Here is a 24,127-nt window from a genome sequence, read left to right on the forward strand (position 1 = left end):
AAGGGCGTTTATCTAGAAAATATTAAAAATTCTCAAAATTCAAAAAGTAAAAAAATAAAGTATCTATTTAGAAACTGGGCAGAAGACATGAACAGACATTTCACTGAAGAGGATATACAGACGGGCAATAAGCAAATGAGACGTTCAACATTATTAGCTATTAGGGAAATCCAAATTAAAAGCACAATCAGCTATCATTACACACTTATCATGTAGGTGATGGTTAAATGCTAAAATTAAATACAGTGATAACACCAAATGCTGGTGAGGATGTGGAGAAGTCAAACCATTCAAACATCATTGGTAGGAACATAAAATGGTACAGCCACTGGAAAAGAGTTTGGTAGTTTCTTTTAAAACAAAAAATGTACTAATATGACCCAGCAATTGCTTGGGCATTTATCCCAGAAAATGAAAACTTATGTTCATGTAAAAATTGAATATGAACGTTCATAACAGCTTTTTTTGTATCAACCAAAACCTGGAAACAATCCAAGTGTCCTTTGATGGTTAAAATGTGGTACATTCATCCCATGGAACACTACTCAGCAATAGTAAGGAACAAATTATTGATACACTCAATGACCTTGATGGACCTCGAGAAATTATTAAGTGGAAAAAGTCAATTTCAAAAGGTTACATACTGTGTGATTCCATTCCATGCTATATAACATTCTTTAAAGAGTGTTAATTATTTAGGATTTAAGGGGTGGAGAGGACAGGGACTATAAAGAGATAGCAAAAGGCAGTCTTGTGATGGAATGGTTCTCCATCATGATCGTGCAGTAGTTACACATGCTACACATGCAATGGAATTGCATAGAATTATACACACACACAATGAGTACATGTATAACTAGTGAAATGTAAATAAGCTCTGTGGTGTACCAATGTCAGTTTCATGGTTTGGATACTGTAATATAATTATGCAAGATGCTACATTGTAAAAGGAATGGTAAAGGGTATATGAGACTTCCCTGAAAATATTTTGCAACTCCCTGTGAGTCTGTAACAAAAAACAAAAAAAGCAAGTGTATAAATAGAACACCATTTATAAACCTGATTATATGTACCAAGAGACAATAAAATTTTAGTTATTGATAAAAAAACTCTGGTGTTTCTTGCAGCCTTGTAAGAGACCCTTGGTCAAATTCCTCTTTGTAGACTGAAACCTCCTATTATTTTCCATATATTTAATGAAAAAATTGCCCCTTCAGTTTTAGGAAAAAGAAATATCAAATTGTGAACGTTAACTCATGTTTCAAGTAAATCACAAAAAATGTGGTGCAAAATTTCACAATACTGCAATTATATGTAATAAATGTAAGGTTTTTGTGAGAAACCTTGGTTGAAAATTGAACCAGTTTGTCCTTTAATATTACTTCTGGAAGGTAAGAGATGCATCATGCCTTATGTAAAATAACTGAGATATGTTTGATTGTCATTATTACCAATCATTTCTGCTCCAGAATAGGCTTTAAAAAAAAAACAAAAAAAGACGAGAATACCTTCACCAGTTGAGGGCAAAATCCTCTGTAACCATCCCTAATCAGGGGATGAGGATATTGGAGGAAAAGAGGAATATCATAAGCAGAAGGCTAAAACCAATATCGAGTCAACATTTGAATGCTGTGTTATAGAATAACTCTTTGACTGGTATTTTGGCTTATTAGGGTCCTGAAACTCCTGCCTAGTTATTTATTTTAAAACAACCAAAATTAAGCCCAGTGCAAGAGAGAACATTTTGGCAATCAATTTCAGGTAAGAAGTTTGACAGGGACCAAGAGACAGCATTGTATGTGTACGTTATAAAATATTAGGGCTCGTTCAGAAGATCTAGGAAAGCCAGAGCAAAATGGAACCAAGTGAGAGAAAAGTCAAGGTAGTGTACAGTGACTGGGGATGGCATTTAGCTCAGAAGAGGAGGAAATACAGGGAGAAGAGTAGAGAACCCATAAAATCTGGCACTTGGCTTCCATATTTTTTACGAGGGGCATCAGCAAATGTCATGAAACAATTCCTGACCTTACAGTAGTAGGCAATTAGGAAAAGAGCAGTGCTTCTGGCAATGCAACTCCCCTTGCACATAAGAAAAAACATGTAAGTCTGGCCACTGCAAAGCTAAGCCAGGAAAAGGAATTGAGAAAAGCATGTAGGCTGGGCTAAAGACAAGGTTTCATGAGACCCTGAAACAAAACTGCAACTGAAAACTGTATACACTGCAGGTTGAGAATATCAGAAAACAAAACAATTTATTGCTCTGTAATTAGACATGGGTTGGTATTCTTGAATTTAAGTACTAGGCTGACTATGAATCTAGAAAATCATGTTATAAACCATGACCACTGTGACAAAAGAATTTTAACATGGTTGAGTTTAGAAAGGGTTTTTGAACAAATTTTTTCCCCTTTTACATCTGCATATGTAGTCAATGATATAACCAGTAAGTGGCTAATATCTTTATTTTTTTATTTTTAACATCTTTATTGGAGTATAATTGCTTTACAATGGTGTATTAATTTCTGCTGTACAACAAAGTGAATCATCTATACATATATCCCCATATCCCCTCCCTCTTGCATCTCCCTCCCTCCCACCCTCCCTATCCCACCTCTCTAGGTGGTCACAAAGCACTGAGCTGATGTCCCTGTGGTTGCTTCCACTAGCTATCTATTTTACATTTGGTAGTGTATATATGTCCACGCCACTCTCTCACTTCTCCCCTGCTTACCCTCCCTCCCACCCCCATGTCCTCAAGTCCATTCTCTACGTCTGCGTCTTTATTCCTGTCCTGCCCCTAGGTTCTTCAGAACTATTTTTTTTTTTTAGATTCCATATATATGTGAGTGGCTAATATCTTTAAGTAACAATTGGAACATAGGATTCAATAAAGAGTTAATCCTTACCTATCAAGTAGTAATTTTACTGAAAGATAATCAATATATAAATACAAATGAAATAAAACAGATTCTGTGATAATCTGTGACATTATTTGTAGAATTTTATTTAGAAAGGAAACACATTCCCCATTCCAAGTAACTTACAACTCATATTCTAGCTATAGGACTATTTTAAAATACATTATTGGTGATGAAAAGAAAAAGGCAAAGAAAAAACTAAACAAGGTCACTAACTACACAAGTGGGAAAATAAACCAGATGGGGTCTAAGAAGGACCTATGTGAAATAAGTGATACACTACTTTGTAATGTTTCTCACTAAATGTGGGAAAAAAATAGAGTACCTTAAAGTGAGAGAGATACAAAAATGATATGAATATTTATGGAAGTATATATTTAAAAAGCATTTAACATAAAGTTAAGAATCAAAAAGTTACATTCCATATGTAAATCCTTATGAAGGGCAGTTAGTTTACAAAAGTCAACATTTTGGGGGACATACTGTATCTGCACACCTATTTACAAATCCTCTCTCAATTTAAGAATATCTGACACACGAATGTCCTTTGTTAGATCATACATAGAGGAAGGGAGGCTCTCCTGGAAGCTGAAGAAAATAAGTTCTCTTCTTGTATAACCTGAAGAAGGAGACATTTCAAGTGCCACTGCATTCCTTGTGCACAACAGAAAGCAACTACCTACAGAAAAATCCACTTTAGGGCTTCCCTGGTGGCGTAGTGGTTGAGAGTCCGCCTGCTGATGCAGGGGATGCGGGTTCGTGCCCTGGTCTGGGAGGATCCCACATGCCGCGGAGCGGCTGGGCCCGTGAGCCATGGCCGCTGAGTCTGCGCATCCGGAGCCTGTGCTCCACAACGGGAGAGGCCACAACAGTGAGAGGCCCGCGTACCGCAAAAAAAAAAAGAAAAGAAAAAAAAAAGAAAAATCCACTTTAAGTGATTAATTTTACTTAACTAAAGTCTGGGTTAAGTGTGCATTACCATCTGTAACATAATTTATATGATGAAAACCACTGTGAGTTCATAAAGCTGATTTAAAAAATAAGTCTTGAGATATAATCTGTATAAGTTATTTTATATTCTCCTTTTACTTAGTGTTATCTGGATTTTATTCCAAATGCACTGGACACTGGATTTTAAGTAAAGGGATAAGTAATCTGATATACTTTTTAAAGAGATCAACCTGGCTACTGTGGTATGAAAGGAATGAAGAGTTATCAAGAGACAAAGAGGATATCAACCAGGAGGCTTTTGCAGTAGTACAGGCATGAAGTGATAGTGGACTGGACTAGGATAGTGGCAGTAGAGAAAGAAATGTAAAGAAAAAGAAAGAGGACTTGGTGATCAAGAGAAGACCCGTAAGTTTTGGTTTGGGTATCTGAATAAGTAGACGTACCATTTATTGAGAGGGGGGAAACAAGAGAAAGACTAGCTTCTTGTTTCAGGGAGGTGAGCTGGGTTGAGGGAAGACCAAGATTCTTGTATTGAACACACAAGGGATATGTCAAATTGGTGATCAGTTGAATATACTGATACATATTGGAGTGGTTGGGCCCAGAGATAGAAATTTGGGAGATACTGGCACCAGAATGAATGTCAAGCTAGCAGGAATTTTGGGTTTTTCTGTTTTGTTGTTGCTTTTAATGCCACGTCTAAGAGTGCCTGGAACAGTATTTGGCAAGTAGCCAGGGGTTCAATTAATATGTTCTGTGCAAACAAATGAATGGGCATAAAGATGGTACTTAAAGTTAAAGGATGGTATGAGATTACCTAGAGAGGAATTGTAGCTAGAACTCTTAAGGTTAAAAAAATTTTTTAAAGATAGAGAGATAAAGAGACACATAGAGAGAGATGGGAGAGAGACAGCAAGCTGGGAGAGGGAGAGTTTCAGCAAAGCAGAGTGAGAAAAAATGGCAGTGAAACCTGGTGACCATTCTATCAAAGATGCCAACATAAAAGAGCATTCCAAGGAGAGGTTATGTAAGAAAGAAGTGATAACAGTGTCACTGATGGTTGTAACAAGGGCTGAGGCACATAATCCACTCTAACAGGAAGGAAGGTGGGTAGTATGGGTACAGGTGCAGGTAGATTGACAGATTTTGTGGTGGGAATATAAGTTCCCTTGACAGCCTCTATTTTCTCAAGCTATTACAAAAGAAGTGTCAACCAGGAGTGAATATAAATTAGATGTTATGATGAGAATAAATAAAGTGTTATGAAACCACAGAGGAGGGGCACCTAACTCAGTGTTAGGGTGGAGTGTAGAGGAGGTTTAAAGAATAAGTAGGAATTAATAAGGAGAGGGTAGGTAGGACCAGTAGGAAGAACATCCCAGACATATGCAATATCTCAGAGGTAAAGGAGAAAGGGCTTGTTCAGGAAACTAAAAGGCAGGACCTAAGAGGTCCAGATAGGGACTGGCAAAAGATGAGGCTGGAATGATAAGGAGGTACCAAAATTAAGAAGAGCCGTGTATACAATGCTAAGGAAACTGAAACTTGCCATGAGGATAATCAGAAGTAGCCATTGAAATGCATAATATGTGTGTGTGTGTGTGTGTGTGTGTGTGTGTGTGTGTGTATAATTTTGGTGGTCTTCATATCAGTTTGGCAAAAATATCTGTAAATATAAGTATATTTAATTATAAGACTAGGCCATTTTATATTTAATACTTAAAACTGGAGAGGCAGTACTGCTTAATGGCTAAGAGCACAAATTCCAGAGCCAGAATGCCTGTGTTCGAATCCCAGGTATGCCACTTAGGGGTTGTGTGACCATGGGCAAGTTATTTAACCTGTGTTTCGGTTTCCTTAATTTTATTTATTTATTTTTTTGCGGTACGCGGGTCTCTCACTGTTGTGGCCTCTCCCGTTGCGGAGCACAGGCTCCGGACGTGCAGGCTCAGTGGCCATGGCTCACGGCCCCAGCTGCTCCGCGGCATGTGGGATCCTCCTGGACCGGGGCACAAACCCATGTCCCCTGTTTCGGCAGGCAGACTCTCAACCACTGCGCCACCAGGGAAGCCCCCAGTTTCCTTATTTTTAGATGGTAACTTTCCTTATTTTTAAATGGAGATTTTAATAGGACCTTTAGTAGGACCTTCTCAGAGGGCTGTTAATCCATTGTTAATATGGTATTATGTAAATGTTAGCTGTTATTATTTAAGATATAATTTTACCTGCTTTTTAATAGCATAATTTTCACCATCTTCAGCTTTCATTTTTTCAATCTTTTCTTCTTGTTGTTTTGCTTCTTTCTCATACATCATTTTTTCTTTGACCAATCTATAAATAAACCAAAAACTGTTTCAGAGAATTAACTTTCTCTCTAGCAACAGACCATAAAAAACAAAGAAACTCTGTAAATATAAAGTATACTTTAAAAAGCATATGTACTAGATGGGGAGGAGAAGGGAAGGGAAGAAAACTACATTAGCCACAGATGTATGAACCTCATGACCTTAAGTTTTATACCTGCCTAAAGCAAGCCAATCTATCAAAGCATGGAATTCTTAAATTTTTAATTAAAAACATTCCATTATAGTAACTGTATTTACAATGTAAAAATAACATTCAAAATTATTATATACTAACATTTCTTTATTGTTTGCTTTATTTATTTATTTACTTAAAATTGCATTAATAATATATGTTTCAGGTGTACAATATAGTGATTTGATATTTTTATACATTATGAAATTATCATCACAATAACCATACGTTATCTGTAACCACACAAAGTTGTATCTCTTAATCTTCTTCACCTATTTTGTCTGTGTCCCCACCCCATCTTCCCTCTGGCTACCACCAGTTTGTTCTCTGTATCTACAAGTCTGTTTCTGTTTTGTTTTGTTTTTTAGACTCCATATGTAAGTGCAATCATTCAGTATTTTCTCAGTTTGACTTATTTCACTTAGCATTAACACCTTCCAGGTCCATCCATGTTGCTGAGGAGGAGTAACCAAAAAAAAAAAAAAAAAAAAAAAATGCTAAGACCAATGTCAAAGAGGTTACTGCCTATATTTTCTTCTAGGAGTTTTATGATTTCAGGTCTTGCATTTAAGTCTTTAACACATTTTGAGTTTATTTTTGAATATGGTGTAACAAAGTGGTCCAGTTTCATTCTTTTGCATGTAGCTGTCCAGTTTTCCCAATATCATTTATTGAGGAGACTGTCTTTTCCTCATTGTATATTCTTGTCTCCTTTATCATAGATTAATTGACCATCTGAGTGTGGGTTTATTTCTGGACTCTCTATTCTGTTCCATTCATCTGTGTGCCTGTTTTTAGGGCCAGTACCATATTGTTGGCTATTCGGGGCCTTTCGTGGCTCTAATGTCTTTTTTTAACTGATATATGTTATCCAAACTTTTATACATGTACCTAAAACAACATAATGGTAAAAGCTCAGCTTACTGAGAAAAAAGTCAGTATATTGCATGCCAAATCCAAAACAAAGAAAGACTAGGTTATTTTCAACAACCAAAGTGTTTAAGAAGTATTTACTATGCACTTAATTTTGTGTCTGACCTTCCTGTGCGAGGGACTGGGATATATAATTTATTTTATTTTATTTTATTTTTTGCGGTACGCGGGCCTCTCACTGTTGTGGCCTCTCCCGTTGCGGAGCACAGGCTCCAGATGCACAGGCTCAGCGGCCATGGCTCACGGGCCCAGCCGCTCCGTGGCATGTGGGATCTTCCCGGACCGGGGCACGAACCCGTATCCTTTGCATTGGCAGGCAGACTCTCAACCACTGCGCCACCAGGGAAGCCCGAGGGCATTTTTTTGGGAGGGGAAGATATATAATTTAGACATGGTTCTCTCACAGACAAATAGTGGAAACAAACAATTATTTAATTACTAAAGCAAGAAAGGGTATTGACAGAGATCAGGAAGATTTTCAACAATAAGGAACAGAGCAATACGAAGTTCTACTAATTATTCCTCAGATAACCAAAATTCAATTAACCATAATAGTGCAATCTCCCCTAATTCTCATTAATCAAAGTTTTAATGTAAAAGAAAAGTGCAGTCCAAGAAAACACTAATATTCCTATGTACATATTTCCTAAGGAACAGAAGAAAAAAACTTTCACAGTCCCATAGCTATTAAAAGCAGCTTTTTCCATCTGGCTTGCTGACTTACTTCTAGACCTATGTTACTGGGATGGAATTAAAAATCATATTAGAGCATGGCTTTTGTCTAATCATTTGCAATAAAGATTTTTAAGTGTATTTCAAAAGACAATTTAATTTTCATAGTCTAATAGGACTTAACATAAGTTCACAAATCTAAAAAATCTTTTGTCATACTACTTGGGAGGCTTTTAAGTCAGCTTTAGTTTGGATTTAAATCACCACATAAACTGCATACTAAATATTAAAATACTAAAATGTTCCAGTTTGGAATTTTGAGTTGTGCAAGCAAGGCTCATCCTGTCCTTCATGATCTTGCACTAGTGACATAGATGGAAAGAAACATGACAAAAAGTTCACAGTATTTACGGTAGAATATAATATGTGACCTTCAAATTCTCATCCTAAAATATCTCAAAGTGAAAAACAAAACAAAATAGGTATAAATTTTATGTTGCCCTGAATATAAACAAACAACAAAGGATATTCAAGAAACAAATAACAAAGGATACCTGGGAAACTATTATTTGTGGTTACCTGAGGAGAAAAGCCCTAATGATTTGGGGTAGGGATGGTCAGCTGGGAGGTAAATAGAGAGGCTTTCATTTTATGCCTCTCAATAAAGTTCCAGGGTTTTTTCCCCCATGTATAAGTATTACTTTTATCAAAAAAATTTAGATGCTTATAATTATCTCTGAGTGGCACAATTTTGAATGATTTTAAAGTCTGCTAGTTATTCCTTTGGCTATATTTTCTGGAATAAAGCAAAATTCAATTAGAAAGATACCAAAATATACCTAATAGTTGTAATTCTCTAAACATTGCTATCTTTTGCTAGTTTTTCAAATGCTATAAAAATAACAAGTACAAATAAATATAAAGTCATAACTTATATTTTAAATGCATAATTAACTGAAAATATTTTTTAGTCTTACAAACCCCACACCTACAGAGAAACATAGCAAGTTCAAAATCTGGTCACTTTTAGTAGTTAGACAAATATTTAAGAGTAAAATAAAGAAATAAGAAAAAGCAACAGAAAAGGATAGACATAAGGAGAAATTTTAAGAAATGACAGCCATCGAGGTAATGATAAGCAAATGATAACAAACTACTTAACTGTCTATGTACGGACATAACGTGATTTTAAATATGCAGGCCAGTGTTTTACAAACTATTCCATAGTACATTAGTAGTCAAATAAGCTTAAAAAACACTGCTTGCCAAATCTTAAAAATTTATGATACATATTTGCACATTAAAGGGTCCTGAGAAATCTTGTAGTAAGAAAATCAATTTAATTTTGTTCAACTGCAAGCTTACCTGAGGCAAAAATGAACTTTCCCCCACTCAGCATTCTCCAGAACAGCTGCCTCTCAACACAAGTTTGAGAAGTACACTGTAGTAATCTATAAACTTTACACAAATCTGCATACAACACATTTAAATATACTGTTCATAAAATTCTAAATAGAATAAAATTTGGGGGTAAATCAAGAATTAAGAAACCTTGGGATAAAAAAGTTTTAGCTTAATTTGATATCTTGATTTTACAGTTTCTCATAATATTTTAAATAAGATTTTCATAGTTATAACCGAATTTGTACTTATGGCCATCTAGTAACTAACAGCCCAACACCAAGCCATGCTAAAGATACAATGACAAGCCTGCGATTAATGATAGTAAGAGGGCTTCCCCGGTGGCGCAGAGGTTGAGAGTCTGCCTGCCGATGCAGGGGACAAGGGTTCGTGCCCCGGTCCAGGAAGATCCCACATGCCATGGAGCGGCTGGGCCCGTGAGCCATGGCCGTTGAGCCTGCGCGTCTGGACCCTGTGCTCCACAGGGGGAGAGGCCACAACAGTGAGAGGCCCGTGTACCGCAAAAAAAAAAAAAAAAAAAAAGATAGTAAGAAACTGTAAAAAATTGATATTTAGAAGAACATTTTATATGGATATTTTCAAACAAAACATGTAGAGAAAATAGCATAATAAACCCCAGGTACTCATCACTCAGTCAACAATTATTAATATTTTGGCAATCTTGTTTCATGTATCTCTTGCCACTTATTTGTGTATTTATTTATTAGTATTTTCAGATATTTTACCTTTGGTTTGATTTTTGAAGTTAAAAGCCTATGACTTCCACCCCTCCCCACCTTGCACCATATACAAAAATTAACTCAAAATGGATCAAAGATCTAAAAAGCTAAAATTATAAAACTTTTGGAAGAAAACATAGAGGTAAATCTTGGTGACCTTGGACTTGGCAATGACTTTTTAGATATGACACCAAAAGCACAAGAAAAAGAAAAAAAAATTGGCTTTCATCAAAATTTTTAAAATTCTGTGCTTCAAAAGACACTATCAGAGAATTCCCTGGTGGTCCAGGGGTTAGGACTCTGCACTTTCACTGCTGAGGGTCCAAGTAGCCAAAAAAAGACGCTATCAGCAAGTGAAAAGACAACTGCAGAATGAGAGAAAATATCTGCAAATCATATACTGGATAAGGAACTTGTATCTAGAATATATAAAGAACAATAATAATAAAAGTTTTAAAAATGGTCAAGCTGAATAGACATTTCTCTGAAGAAGATATACAAATGCCCAACAAGAACATGGAAAGATGCTCAACATCATTAGTCATCAGGGAAATGCAAATCAAAACCATAGCGAGATAGCACTTCACACCCATGAGGATGTTTATAATCAAAAAGTCAGATAATAACAAGTGTTGCTGACAAGAATGTGGAAAACCTGAAACCACCAAACACTGCTAGTGGAAATGCAAACTGTTGCAACTGCTTTGGAAGCTTGGTCATTCCTCAAAAGCTTGAACACAGAGTTACCATATATCTCGGTAATTCCATTCCTAAGTATATACCCAAGAGAAATGAAAACGTATGTCTACATGAAAACTTGTACATGAATGTTCATAGCAGCATTATGCATACATTATAGGAAAATGTGGAAACAAGTTAAAAGTCCATCAACTGATGAATGGACAAACAATATATGGTATATCATACAATGGAATAATATTCAGCATACAAAGAAATGAAGTACTGAATCATGCTACAATCTAGATGAACCTTAAAAGCATTATGCTAAGTGAAAGAAGTCAGACATAAAGGCCACATATTGTATGATTCTATTTATAGGATATATCCAGTATAGGTAAATCTATAGAGACAGAAGGTAAATTAGAGGTTGCCTAGGATGGGGGAATTTGGAGGGTAATAGCTAAAGGGTTTGGGGTAATAAAAATGTTCTAAAAATGACTGTGGTGACAGCTGCACAATTCTGTGAATATACTAAAAACAAATTGTAGACTTTAAGTGGGTGACTTATAGGGTATTTGAATTACATCACAATAAAGTTGTTAACAAAATGAAAAAGAAAAAAAGCTTGTGACCATAAATTCAGCTATAGGGGAAAGCTGTAAGTAGTACTGGATACATTCAAACCTGGACTTAATGAGAGTTGAACATGTGAACATCATGTATAGAAATTTGCATTTGACTTCTAGTTTAAAACTGCTTTAACAATATTTTCAGTATTAAGATAAAAATATCCTCTGAGGCTTAAAATTTCAAAATAAAATCATTAATGCATATCACTATAGATATTTCTGTAAAAGTTCCTTTGACACAGAAAATGCTAGGACAGAGATGGCAAGTTGCCAGCCTGCTTAAATGGGACCTAAAGATGGTTTTATTTTATTCACAGAAATAATTAAAAAAACAACAACATATTTGTTACCAAATTTAACAACTGGGAGATTTAAGTCTGGCTTTCTGGCTTCTCTTAAGATGTTTTTTATCAGGGAATATTAGGGCTGCATCCTACTACTGGATGGAACTAAGTAGTGGCTGTTGACTGTTTTAGATGAGACATGTGTTGCTGTTCACTGTGCCCCAACTCACACGACTCCCTGTTTCTCAAACACTCAAGCCTTTTCCTTGACCCTGTAAGCAACTGAGTTTAGAACCTGTGGGCTGGGAAACTTGCATATCATTAATGCAGTAGAACTATTATTGTTGTTTTTATTACCTTAATAGAATCACAATTAGTATTCAGAATATCAGGGATAACCAGAAACCACCGGGATTAGCAATAAGACTTTCAATATTTCTAAAGATGACAGGTTACTAAACTCCTCTAGTAAACGAAAGTAGCTGGGACTGGATAAGCTATCAGAAATAAGCACATTTAACAATATCCTGTAATTCAAAGACCTAGAACAAGGGTTGGCAAGCTATGGCCAATGAGCTGATTTTGGTCTGCCATCTGTCTTTGTATGGTCTGAGAGCTATAAATAGTTTTCACTTTTTTTTTTTTTTTTTGTGGTACGCGGGCCTCTCACTGTTGTGGCCTCTCCCGTTGCGGAGCACAGGCTCTGGACGCTCAGGCTCAGCGGCCATGGCTCACGGGCCTAGCCGCTCCGCGGCATGTGGGATCTTCCCAGACCGGGACACGAACCCGTGTCCCCTGCATCGGCAGGCGGACTCTCAACCACTGCGCCACCAGGGAAGCCCCACATTTTTAAATGGTTAAAAATATTAGAAAAATATTTTGTGACATGTGAAAATCATATGGAATTCAAATTTCAGTGTCCATAAATAAAGTTTTATTGGAACACAGCCACACTTATTCATTTATGTATCCTCTATAGCTACTTTCACGTATGATAGCAGAGGTGAGTAGTTGTGACAATATGGCTCACAAAGTCTAAAATATACACTACCTGGCCCTTTACAAAAAAGGGTTGCTGACCCCTGACTTGGAAGACCTCGACTTAACTCTATCCAACCCCTACTTAACCATCTTAGCATTTACCACACCACACTGAAACCAAGTCTTACTTGCTAGGTCTTAAGTTCCTTGAAGATGGGATTAGGTTGTATTCATACTGTATTCCTGATCTGTAATTAACACATGGTAGACACTCAACGTTTGCTGAATGAAAAGTTGAGTCTAAAAATCTCACTATTGCCTTTTAACATTTTCAATTTAAAGAGATACATGAGACAATTCTGAAGTGGAACAAAGGTGATCCACAAAATTTGAGAAATAAGAAAACTACAGTGATTTCTGAGAAACTATACAATGAAAGAGAGAAATTCTATGCCTAGATCCACTGACAGTTCTGGTTGGTAATCCTAGTCATCCTACTCCATGTACTTCTCCATGGAAAATAGCAGTCATCGCCTCAGCAAAATTGACAAGACAGTCAACTACGTATCACACTTGACAAGTAAAGGTGCTGAATATTTACATGACTATTAGAATATCAAAACAAGCATAAGTAAAGTTTTTGTTTTTAAAAAATAAAAAGCCATACTGTGAAAAGGCTCAGGAAGCAAGTTACTGAAGAGCAAACGTACTGTCCCCCAAAAGGAAAAAAATCACAGTTAGTGAGAACCCAGTAATACCAGCGTGTAAAATTACAATAAATAAAATGCTAAGGCAAGATGCAAGAGAAACTGAAAAAGTTCCACTTTCAAACAGTATAAATCAATGTACTGATGACAAGTCACATGACATGGAAGAGGTTTTAGAGAGTATATACACAACTTCAGCTTTACTAGATATTATGAAATTGCTTTCCAAAATGGTTGTATCAATTGATACCCAACCTGCAGTATATGAAATTTCCTGCTTCTCTTTGGCATCCTGGTGAACAACTGGAATTGTACGAGTTACTAAATTTCTGACAATAAGAAGAGTGTGAAATGGTATTATATTATGTTTGAAATATTAACTTCCCTGAAAACTTATAAGGTTATCTATGTTTATTAAAATAGTATGGTTACTGGATAAGTATTTGTTAAATCTATGAATGAATAGCTTCTGGTGAATTGGACTCTTCTTCCTTTCTCTAGGAAAGGCTAAGATTTAATAAGAAAACTTAACTCAAGTATATATAGTCATAGTTCTTAAATTTGTTACTAAAATATTTTTCTGTAACATACATATGCATATGCTTCTATAAGTACAGGAACACTTGAAAGATTATAAAGAATAAAATTTTAAAATCAGTCATAATCTCATTGCCCAAGCTAACTACTACTGATCCAAAATGGACATAATTCTAAAATTCCAAAAACATTTAAAAAAATTGGAATTTAAGAATTAAGTTTGGCATAAACTCATTTACCAGCAAAATGTGACCTCAACTGACATGAAAATATTTATAGACTTTATGTATTCTACTTAATGTGAACAATCATGTTTCACTGCAGAAATATGAATGTGTTTGATTATAGAGTACTTCTTTAGACACTACCATGTAAATGCATTTATTATTGTTCCAAAATCTAAAACACCTGGAATTCAGAAATACATATGGGCCCAACAGTTTCATATAAGGGGTTATGAAATCTGTATTAACATTTTGAATATTTTTCACTAGTTTTTTTTAAACATGTGCGAAAATTTATATTATATACACACAATTGATCCTTGCACAACTCAGGGGTTAGGGATGCTGATCCTCCTCACAGTCAAAAATCCATGTATATCTTTATAGTTGACCCTTTGTATCTGGTTCTGCATCCTTGAACCATGGATCAAAAATAGTAATGCAGGGGCTTCCCTGGTGGTGCAGTGGTTTGGAGTCCGCCTGCCGATGCAGGGGACACGGATTCGTGCCCCGGTCCGGGGGGATCCCACATGCCGCGGAGTGGCTAGGCCCGTGAGCCATGGCCACTGACCCTGCGCATCCGGAGCCTGTGCTCCGCAACGGGAGAGGCCACAACAGTGAGAGGCCCGCGTACCGCAAAAAAAAAAAAAAAAAGTAATGCAGTACATCTTTATGGAAAAAAATCCATGTATAAGTGGACCTATGCAATTCAAACCCATGTTGTTCAAGAGACAACTGTATATAAATAAATAAATAAATAAATAAATAAATAAATAAATAAATAAATAAATAAATAAATGGGATAGTGTACCATTTCCAATCTCATTACATATTCTTTGAAAATATAGCTGTTAGCGGCTGCAAAGCATTTCATAATACCAGTATGACAGCTTATTAAATGCTGTTAGACATCTGGACATCCCCATATAAATAATATTGTGATGAACCTCCCTACTCCTAAATTTTATAGATGTATATTATTTTCTTATTATATAATATTTAAAATATATAGTGTCTGAGGAGAAATTAGACTAAATCCTTTTCCAGTAAACTAGTGATCATTTATTGATGAATACTTCCTTTTTCTACTGATATGATAAGCTACCTTAGTCATTCATTATTAGTAGTCATAAACAAAATGCAAATATTAATTCAATCTACCCTATTTTAGCCTACTATTTAGTATTTCATCTTAGTCAAAGAAAACAGTATGCCAGATTTCACTGCTGAAATATTAATAAGCATATCAAAGCCTACATTAAAGAGATGTAAAATTAAAAAGAGAAAAATAAGGGAAATGAACATCAAGGGAAAAGAAGATAAACCTGATAACCAATAGGAGTTGTAGATAGTGATAAAGTAAAAAATCAGGGGAAGAATTTTTCTTTAAAAACTAGACTTTCCCTTGGGGGCAGAGATAAATTAGGAGTGTGGGATTAACAGATACACACTACTATACATAAAATAGATAAGTGAGGATTTACTGTATAGTACAGGGAACTATATTCAATATCTTGTAACACACTATAATGGAAAAGAATTGAAAAAAAGAATATACATAACCAAATCACTTTGCTGTACACGTGACACTAACACAGTATTGTAAATCAACTATATTTCAATTAAAAAAAAATAAATTTTCCCAGAGATGGGAAAAAAAAAAAATCTTAACTGAAAGGGATTTCTAAGTGCCAACTGGAATCAAAAAACCTCACGTCTATGTACATTGTTGAGAATTTTCAGAGACCCAAAAACACTAAAGCTTTCAAACAGAGAAGAAATAGGTCACCTATAAAAGTTTTATCTTTCACATTAATAACGCTAGATACCACAAGACATGGGAGCAATCCCTTCAAACTTCTGAGAGAAAACAATTTAAAACCTGGATTTATAACTATAATAGTGAGAGGAAAATTCACTAATTCATTCAGCAATTATTTACTGAGGGGCTACTATGTGCCAGACATTTTATGTACCAAGGATATACCAGTGAACAAAACCACAAAAATCTCTGCCCTATGGCATTTTTAGTGGGAAAATAAAGACAATAAGCAAAATATATTATAGCATGTTAGATTGTGAAAAGTGCTCTAAGAGAAAAAGCAGTGAAGAAGGGCTGGTAATACCGGGGATTCACAATTTAAAACAAGATGGTCAGGGAAGGCCTCTTTGAGAATGGGATATGTGTTGAGATCTGAAAGAAACAGTAAGTCATGTAGAAAAGTGATGAAAGAAGTCATAGGTCAGGAGAACTTTTTTTTTTGTATAAAAATTCAAAAAGTTCATCTACTCTGCCTCCTTTCTGACAAATTTATTTAAGAATGTATTCCAGCAAAATGAAGATGAATATCAAGAAAAGAAACCATGGTCAATGTAATGTAACAGTCTAATGAAGGAAAAAAAAAAATCCCAGCATTGACTGTGTCGTAGGCCTGGAAAACAATCAATCTAAATGAGAATCTTAGTATGGAGTCTTACAGACACATCTTTAAGAAGAAGAATGAGTAAGAAGGTAGAAATCATTTATGTGTTTTTTCTCCCAATAATGAAAGAATGAAAGACAATTAGAAACTCCAGGAAAAGTACCCCCCTCCACAGTCCACCCCCCAACATAGTTATGGTTGTAATATGAAGCAACTGATGAAAAACAAAACTAATTTAACCTGGATTTATAAGAATAGTATCCTTTGAGCAGCATGGGATCCAATGAGAAAGAAATGTAATCCTATATATACCATATTTTAAATGATATATATTTATAATCTATTTATTCATTTTCAACTTTTATAATAGACCTATGAGCAAACTATGTCTTCCTCACTTGTTTGAAATATTCAATTTGCATTTTTAAAGTAGCTTTTGCTAGGGGCTTCTGAAAAGTTTGTCATTCTTCCTAAATGTGACATAGCAAGTACAATTTTCTTTTCTCCCCTAGACATCACCTGTGACACCTACCACCTTGGGATCATGAGGAGACCCAGCCTAAAAGGACAGGTAACTCTGGGAAGTCAGAGAACTTGAATCTTTGGTGACGGTATTAAACTACTGATTTAACCAACTCTGAATGCACCCTACCTCTAGATTTCCTATTGTATAAGATAATAAACATCCTTATAGTTTAAGTCACATATAGTTTGATTTTCTATTATTATTTTCTTCGAAGCTAAAAGGATCTGAAATGATAGAGTCATTAACAACAGAAGAATGTTCTGCAGGTATAGAAATAATGCTTTCTTACTTTGGACTAACTTCTTCTAAACGGATAAATCACTTAGAAATTGAGATGCCTCATTTTTTTCCTTCCCACACACAAATAAATACAATGTAAAGAGGAAATTACCTATACAATACAATACCCAATTTTATGTTTTCCACTGTATTAAGAAATATCTCACATGAATTTTTGCAAAATCCCTGACACCTGGTGTCCTAGTGGTTAGGATTCCAGGCTTTCACTGCCATGGCCTGGGTTCAATCCCTGGTCATTCAACTAAGATCCCACAAGCTGCATGGCACGACCCAAGGAAAAAAATTAAAAACAACAAACCAAACAACAAACACTAAACTGGCAGAAAACTTTTAAAATCTGTGTTTATTTTTAATAATCATGGTGTTTACTGTAGGCTAATATCAATAATAAATAATACTATCTTCTATCTATATCGTATTTTCAATTTACAAAGTACTTCTGTAACATACTGGATGTTAAATATTAAATAGTAAAATATCAATGCCCCTAAACTGTGACTTACAGGACAGTGAGCATTAAATAGTTAAATATTAATGTCTATAAACTATTATGGAGTTGAGGTGTTTAATGGCTCTATAAAGTAAACAATACGGCACCAGGAAAAGTATATCTACTCACAGCTTGGAACTCTATAACTTGTCAAATCAATTTAAAATTCCTATCTTCCCCAGTGAAGATGAAAAAAGTATTCAAGATTAGGGAAAGAAGCTATTTGAATTAACAAGTAAAGCAGGTACAAGCTTTTCTGCTAAACATATTGGAAGAAAGCAGTTTACAGAAATCAGAGTGAAACATTGTATTTAGAGTAAATTTTAGGCTTTTGAAGACTAAGGGTTTAGTGATGAGACCCCAGACACACAGAAGAAACTATGTCTTTACAAAAGTATGTGGGGACAAAGATACCAAGAAAGATGCAAGAAAAGAAAAATCTCATCTGGGAACTCCAAGTGAACTGCAAATTAGAGGCTTATTGCTTTAGTTGCCTTAATTAAGAATTCTCACTAGTTCCTTAGTGAGAAACAATTGGAGGTTGACATCAGAATCCGATGATTTAGTGTTTATGGTCTATATAAAAATGTATAAGTTAAAACTCAGTGAGTTTTAGTCATTCTCTACTAATTCTTTTGTGGTCACTATAAAGTTCCAAGTGAAATTTTCCACTATTTCCAAATTTCAACTAATAATCACAGTCAAGATTTTGGGGGTCAGCAAAATTAAGGAAGAACCTGCTACAGCATCCTCTCCTAAAATAAATAAAACAAAAATGTGCTACACACAAACACACATAAAATGAGATGGGTCTGGAAATGTTGCTTGTTCTGGGTGGAATGCCTTCTCCCTCTCTCATCTTCTCCCCCATATCCTCCCAACCCATTCTTCAAAACTTAACTCAAATGTCCTTGTCTTCAATAAGGACCACTCTAGCCCCTACTCTACCACTCCCCAAGCAGCCACTATGGATCTTTCCTATGAATTTTTATAGCATGTTTATTTCCATCATAGAAATTATAAGTTAAATATGTTATAATTTTGTCGACTTCTACACTTGAAAGTAGATGCCCTGAGGACTGGAAATGTGTCTCCTATGAGCACCTTTCAGTGTGTGCCTCACAGATATGTTTACTAAATGAACTCACAATGACCCTGAGTGGTATTCAGGGCAGCTATCACCATCCCCATTTTCAAAGAGGTGAAATGATTCATCTAAGGCCAGCTGGCCAGGAAATGGAGAAATTAGGATTTGAAATTATGACTTCTAACTTCAAGTGTCAATACTTTTTAAACATCATACTATCTCATGTTTAAAGTAAATGAGTTTCAAAATTTAAATTTCTTTACCTGTTCCAAATGTAAAATCATCCCATGGTTCAAAACTTGAATCGTACACAAGAGCACAAAGTGAAAAGGCAACCCAACACACACACTCCCTGCCCTGAGCCCCTCAGTCCCAACACTGGAAGCAACAGTTATCAATTTCTTGTGTATCCTAAATGAAAAGTTAAATGTTTAGTTTGATGGTATTTGTTACCTTATCATCTTCCTGTACCCATTAATTAATCCATTAAATTGAAGATGGTTCAAGTTATAGTCACTACTCAAGTAAAATATATGCATTATTACTTTTAATAAATAAGACATTGGGCTTCCCTGGTGGCACAGTGGTTGAGAGTCTGCCTGCCGATGCAGGGGACACGGGTTCGTGCCCCGGTCCGGGAGGATCCCACATGCCGCGGAGCGGCTAAGCCCGTGAGCCATGGCCGCTGAGCCTGTGCTCCACAACGGGAGAGGCCACAACAGTGAGAGGCCCGTGTACCACAAAAAAAAAAAAAAAAAAAAAAAGACATTTTGTAAACAGCTAAACTGATGCATGCCAAATACAATATCACTATTTTTTGTGCAATTTTGTGGATCTTGGTGATTAATAAATTAATAAGTCTTAGGAATTAATAATTCAAAAACACAAATGTAAAACTAATTATTTCACTAATCCTCTAAACTAGTCCCTTAAAAGTCAGTGAGACTGAAAAGTGTGTACTAATAATAAAAGGGCTATAAAGACACTATTGTGGATAGCTTCTGCTTGAGTCTGTATGAGAAAGCAATAGCACCTCCCACAGCTGCTTCATCTCCATACAAAAACACTCTGACAATTTTAATTACTACCTAAAATCGCAAATCTCTCTGTACACTTGACATTTTATCCTCTGCCCAGACCCATATCTCTGTCTTTGCAACATCTCTATTTAGACATCCCACCGGCAACTAACTGAAGCAGGTTGAAAACTAAGCTCATCACCATCCCACTCTAAAATAATACCCTTTTTCCCAATTTGAGATGTCAACGTCAGAATCACACAAATACTGGATGAAGTATGCCTGGCTTGTGAGCAGTTCAGGGAAAAAGAGCTAAGTTGTCTGCAAGCTCAATATGAGCCAAGAATGTGATGCAGTTACTAAAAAACCAAAACCAGCCAATTCAATCTTAGATGCATTAGAAGAAGAGGAGAACCTAAAACGTGGTAGGTACACATTACTACATTGGATGAACTGTATCTGTGCTATTAGTATTAACAATTTACTTCCAAAATTGTTATACACAACTTAGATGCAAAAGGGATTTAAGGCAGCATCTGAAGAAGGACCCTAACAAACCAGAGTTATTAGCAAAAGAATATCCAACACCATCACTCTATTCTGTGAAATAGCTCAGTTTGTCTAAAACATTCAGATATATTATGAACTATATAGTTATTCCAAACTAATATTGGTTATAACTAAATAGGCAAAGAAAATATCATTTGATGCAAATGACTTAGCTGACTGACGACTGTCACCTCTCATAGATAATAAAAGTTAACATCAGTTAGGATACCTGAATTTTATCAAATTATAAAATAAGCCCAATTTAATGATATTTTACTATAGTAATTATTCTTGGTGATTCAGTAACTCAGGTTATTCTTGGAACTACTGATGAGAAAATTTGGGAGCCAAATCTGAGATTTTTCAGTTGTACAGCTCTAGGGTCCAGAGAACAACTCATGATTTGGGGATTATTAGCATTATACAAAGGTACTTTGGTATGTAATGTGTTTATTCAGTTTGTTGTACTAAGATTTATTCATTAGGTCACAGTGGTTCAAGAAGAAACATGTATGAAGATTTCTGCTATTTTTATATTACTGATATTGAGGTCTTGTTTAAGTCCTTTGTACAGAAGAATGACAATAATCATGAACTGTTAACAATTTCCATTCAGAAAAACCTAACAGTTGAAAATAATTTTCATACTATATTCCTATCTAAAGGTATACATATAGTAAATAATCTGGTAAATGTTAAAGTATTGAAATACACTTTCAATGTATATTTATTTTGTACTTTACCACATATAAAGCATTTAAAAAAATTAAGTCAAATTTCTAAGTCTTTAACTGCTTAAACACTACTTCTAAGTAATATTTAGTAATGGTACTTGATACAGAGATGTATTTGACACAATTTTAATAGCTAGCAAATCTGTGTGAATATTCAATAGTAAAATTTTCTTAATTATTATAAGGTTGGTTTAGTGATTCCCAATGACTCCTCTAATCTTTCTTCTCTGTATCATATTAATTATAGTCTGCAGTTTTAAAAAAAGTTTGTATTATCTCTAATACTCCACCCTTTTATTCTTCATTTCTTTACTCAGTAAAACATTTTTGCAGCCTGACTCTCTGAATCTGTCAGTAAACACTGTTTTTAAATGTTGCATTTTCACAACTGGAGGCATTCCACCTTTAGCTCTTGTCCCACGAATATGTGTCAGCATGTAAAAATATGATAAACCTCTAACTTTATCTCACAAAAACAGAAGAATATATAAATAATATATTTTGTAGCATTTTAAGAACGTCACAGCTTTTTCCAAGTTGTTCTACACAGTCTTCCTGGACTATTTCAGATGAGTTATTTGATAGAATCTTTCAGGATCCTGATTCTGTGGATAGACTACCATGATAACATATGAATATATCTATAACAAACATCATTTTGTCTGGTCAACCTAAAAAACCCAAGTAATAACTATAGTATTTGGGGTTAAAGAAAGACACAGCAGCAGGCTCAAACTTGTTTATATGTAGGGGAGAAAATCTATCCTTTAACTGATCATGTAAATGGAACCAAATTGCCACTTTTCAAATGTGGCAACAATTGTTTCTTTTCACATTAGAAAAAGGAACTCTCTTCCAAGAGATGTTAATAGATAGTTGAAAGAAAAAAGGTTTCTATGAACAGATAATACTTGAGAAATATTGCATACTCTATTCCTCTCTTAAAGATTCACATAGTGAAAGCTTTTGAGTAATCTTAAAATAAAGAAACATGTTAACTTTTAACTCAGCCGTTCTCAAATTAATTTGAGCAGAACACTTTTTCAACTTACCTATTAAAATCCAGTTAAACATATTCCAGAGAATACCAACTTGGAATCCAAAATGAAAGACAGGTAATACTCAAAATTCTGACTACAGTATTTGGTAAACTCCTATTTCTAAATTTCTAAAGTGTATTTTTACCCTATAATAAATACAAAAATATTCTATTCAAAATTGCCAGTTTATAGAAGTTAATAAAATGTCATATTAATTATTAATTTAAATAATATAATTAATTTTTAAAATAAATCAATATGGCAACAATGGCTTAATTAATATTAGTATGTATTACTAGTACAACATACTAGTAATACTAGTGTAATTAATATTAAATAAATGATAGTGTAATTAATATTAAATAAATGAACATTATATATCTTATCACTTTTTAAATTTTAATTTGTTTATAACTGAATTCACATTTTAGTAGAAAGTAGCTGGTCACACCACCTTATAATATTATCAGCAAAATATTTAGTTTGAAAAATTATACAGAAGCTAACACATTATAAAGCAACTATACTCTAATTAATTAATAAAAACAAAAAGTGAAAAATTATTTAGTAACATTACAGCTGACAAAAATTTTTAAAAATCTAATCCAATTTTTCCTAACACAAGTTTATTTTTTCAACTTAGATATGGTACTTGAATGCTAATAAATACTCAATGGTTTTTAGGCCAAATTCTATAAAGGAATGTAATTTTTTTTTAAAAGGTAATTTTAAAGTAAGATAGCTTCAATAGAAAATATAACCACTTTAAAATTGGTGCCTTAACTAGAGCTAATGAACAAACTAGTACAGGAAGCTTGTCATCTATGATCTCTAACTATTCATTAACAAATATCTACTAATTTAAATTTCCAAAATAGCACAATCATGTGGGGGATAGGGTGGCATTTTTTATTATGGTATAATAGGCTAAATATCTAGCCTCAACACTGTGAGAAATTGAACTTTCAATTTCCTAACCTTTTGATTTAACCTATTAGGCTACTTTTTCTTCCTAATTATAATTCTTATAAATGGAAAATTGAGAACGGCCTTTAAAAAAATTACATGTAGTCTATTCTATATGAAATTTTATTCTCCAGGCACTGCAAGTTCCTTTAGCTACTGTGGCCTATGCAACTTAAACCACTCATTTATTTCATATGCTATAGTAATAAGGAAGTACTCTAAAGACACTGTAGTAATAGATACTCCATATCTTAAAAATATGAAGACATGAAATTCAAAAACTAGATAACACTACTTACAATTATAAACAGTAATTTATCACATTATGTAAGAAGAATATGTGCCCATGTTATTCCAAGAGTTCATAAATATTTTTAAACCTTTTAAAATGTTTCCAAACATTTTAAACAGCAGTTCAAATTTTTCCATTTTTAAAATAGTTGCATGTATGATTTGAAAGGCCAATCATTTCATTTTCAGATTAGGTAATAAATTTACCAAGGTATAAGTTGTTTTCTCAATTTATAAAAATAAATCTAGACCTTTGTATACACAGTTAAGATCTTCAGTAGCAATCAGAAACAATTTATAAACCAAACTTACTTTCACAGATGTGTGCAACAGGGCAATCATACAAGAGGTAGTTAAGCCAATTGGTTTTCAACTTATCATTTTTTCATTAAGCTCTTTGTCTTGTATTCTTGAAGAAAAACTGAATTAGAAAAGATGATCTAAACTCTTCAAATAGATATAAAACAAAATAAAATGACATTGACATTAAGCACTTTGATTACATT

At 34.5% G+C, this 24,127-nt stretch overlaps 1 protein-coding gene across 1 annotated transcript in view; it reads right to left on the reverse strand.

Annotated features, from left to right (window-relative positions):
- The window catches only part of TBCA (tubulin folding cofactor A), a 102,151-nt gene that overhangs the window by 10,711 nt on the left and 67,313 nt on the right, over positions 1–24,127 (reverse strand). Inside the window, exon 2 of the mRNA XM_030846320.3 lies at positions 6,095–6,200. Within this exon, the coding sequence (XP_030702180.1) occupies positions 6,095–6,200 (106 nt within the window). The remainder of the gene's footprint in view (positions 1–6,094; positions 6,201–24,127) is intronic.

The sequence above is a fragment of the Globicephala melas genome, chromosome 3 (genome assembly GCF_963455315.2).
Source record: "Globicephala melas chromosome 3, mGloMel1.2, whole genome shotgun sequence".
Classification (NCBI taxonomy): domain Eukaryota; kingdom Metazoa; phylum Chordata; class Mammalia; order Artiodactyla; family Delphinidae; genus Globicephala; species Globicephala melas.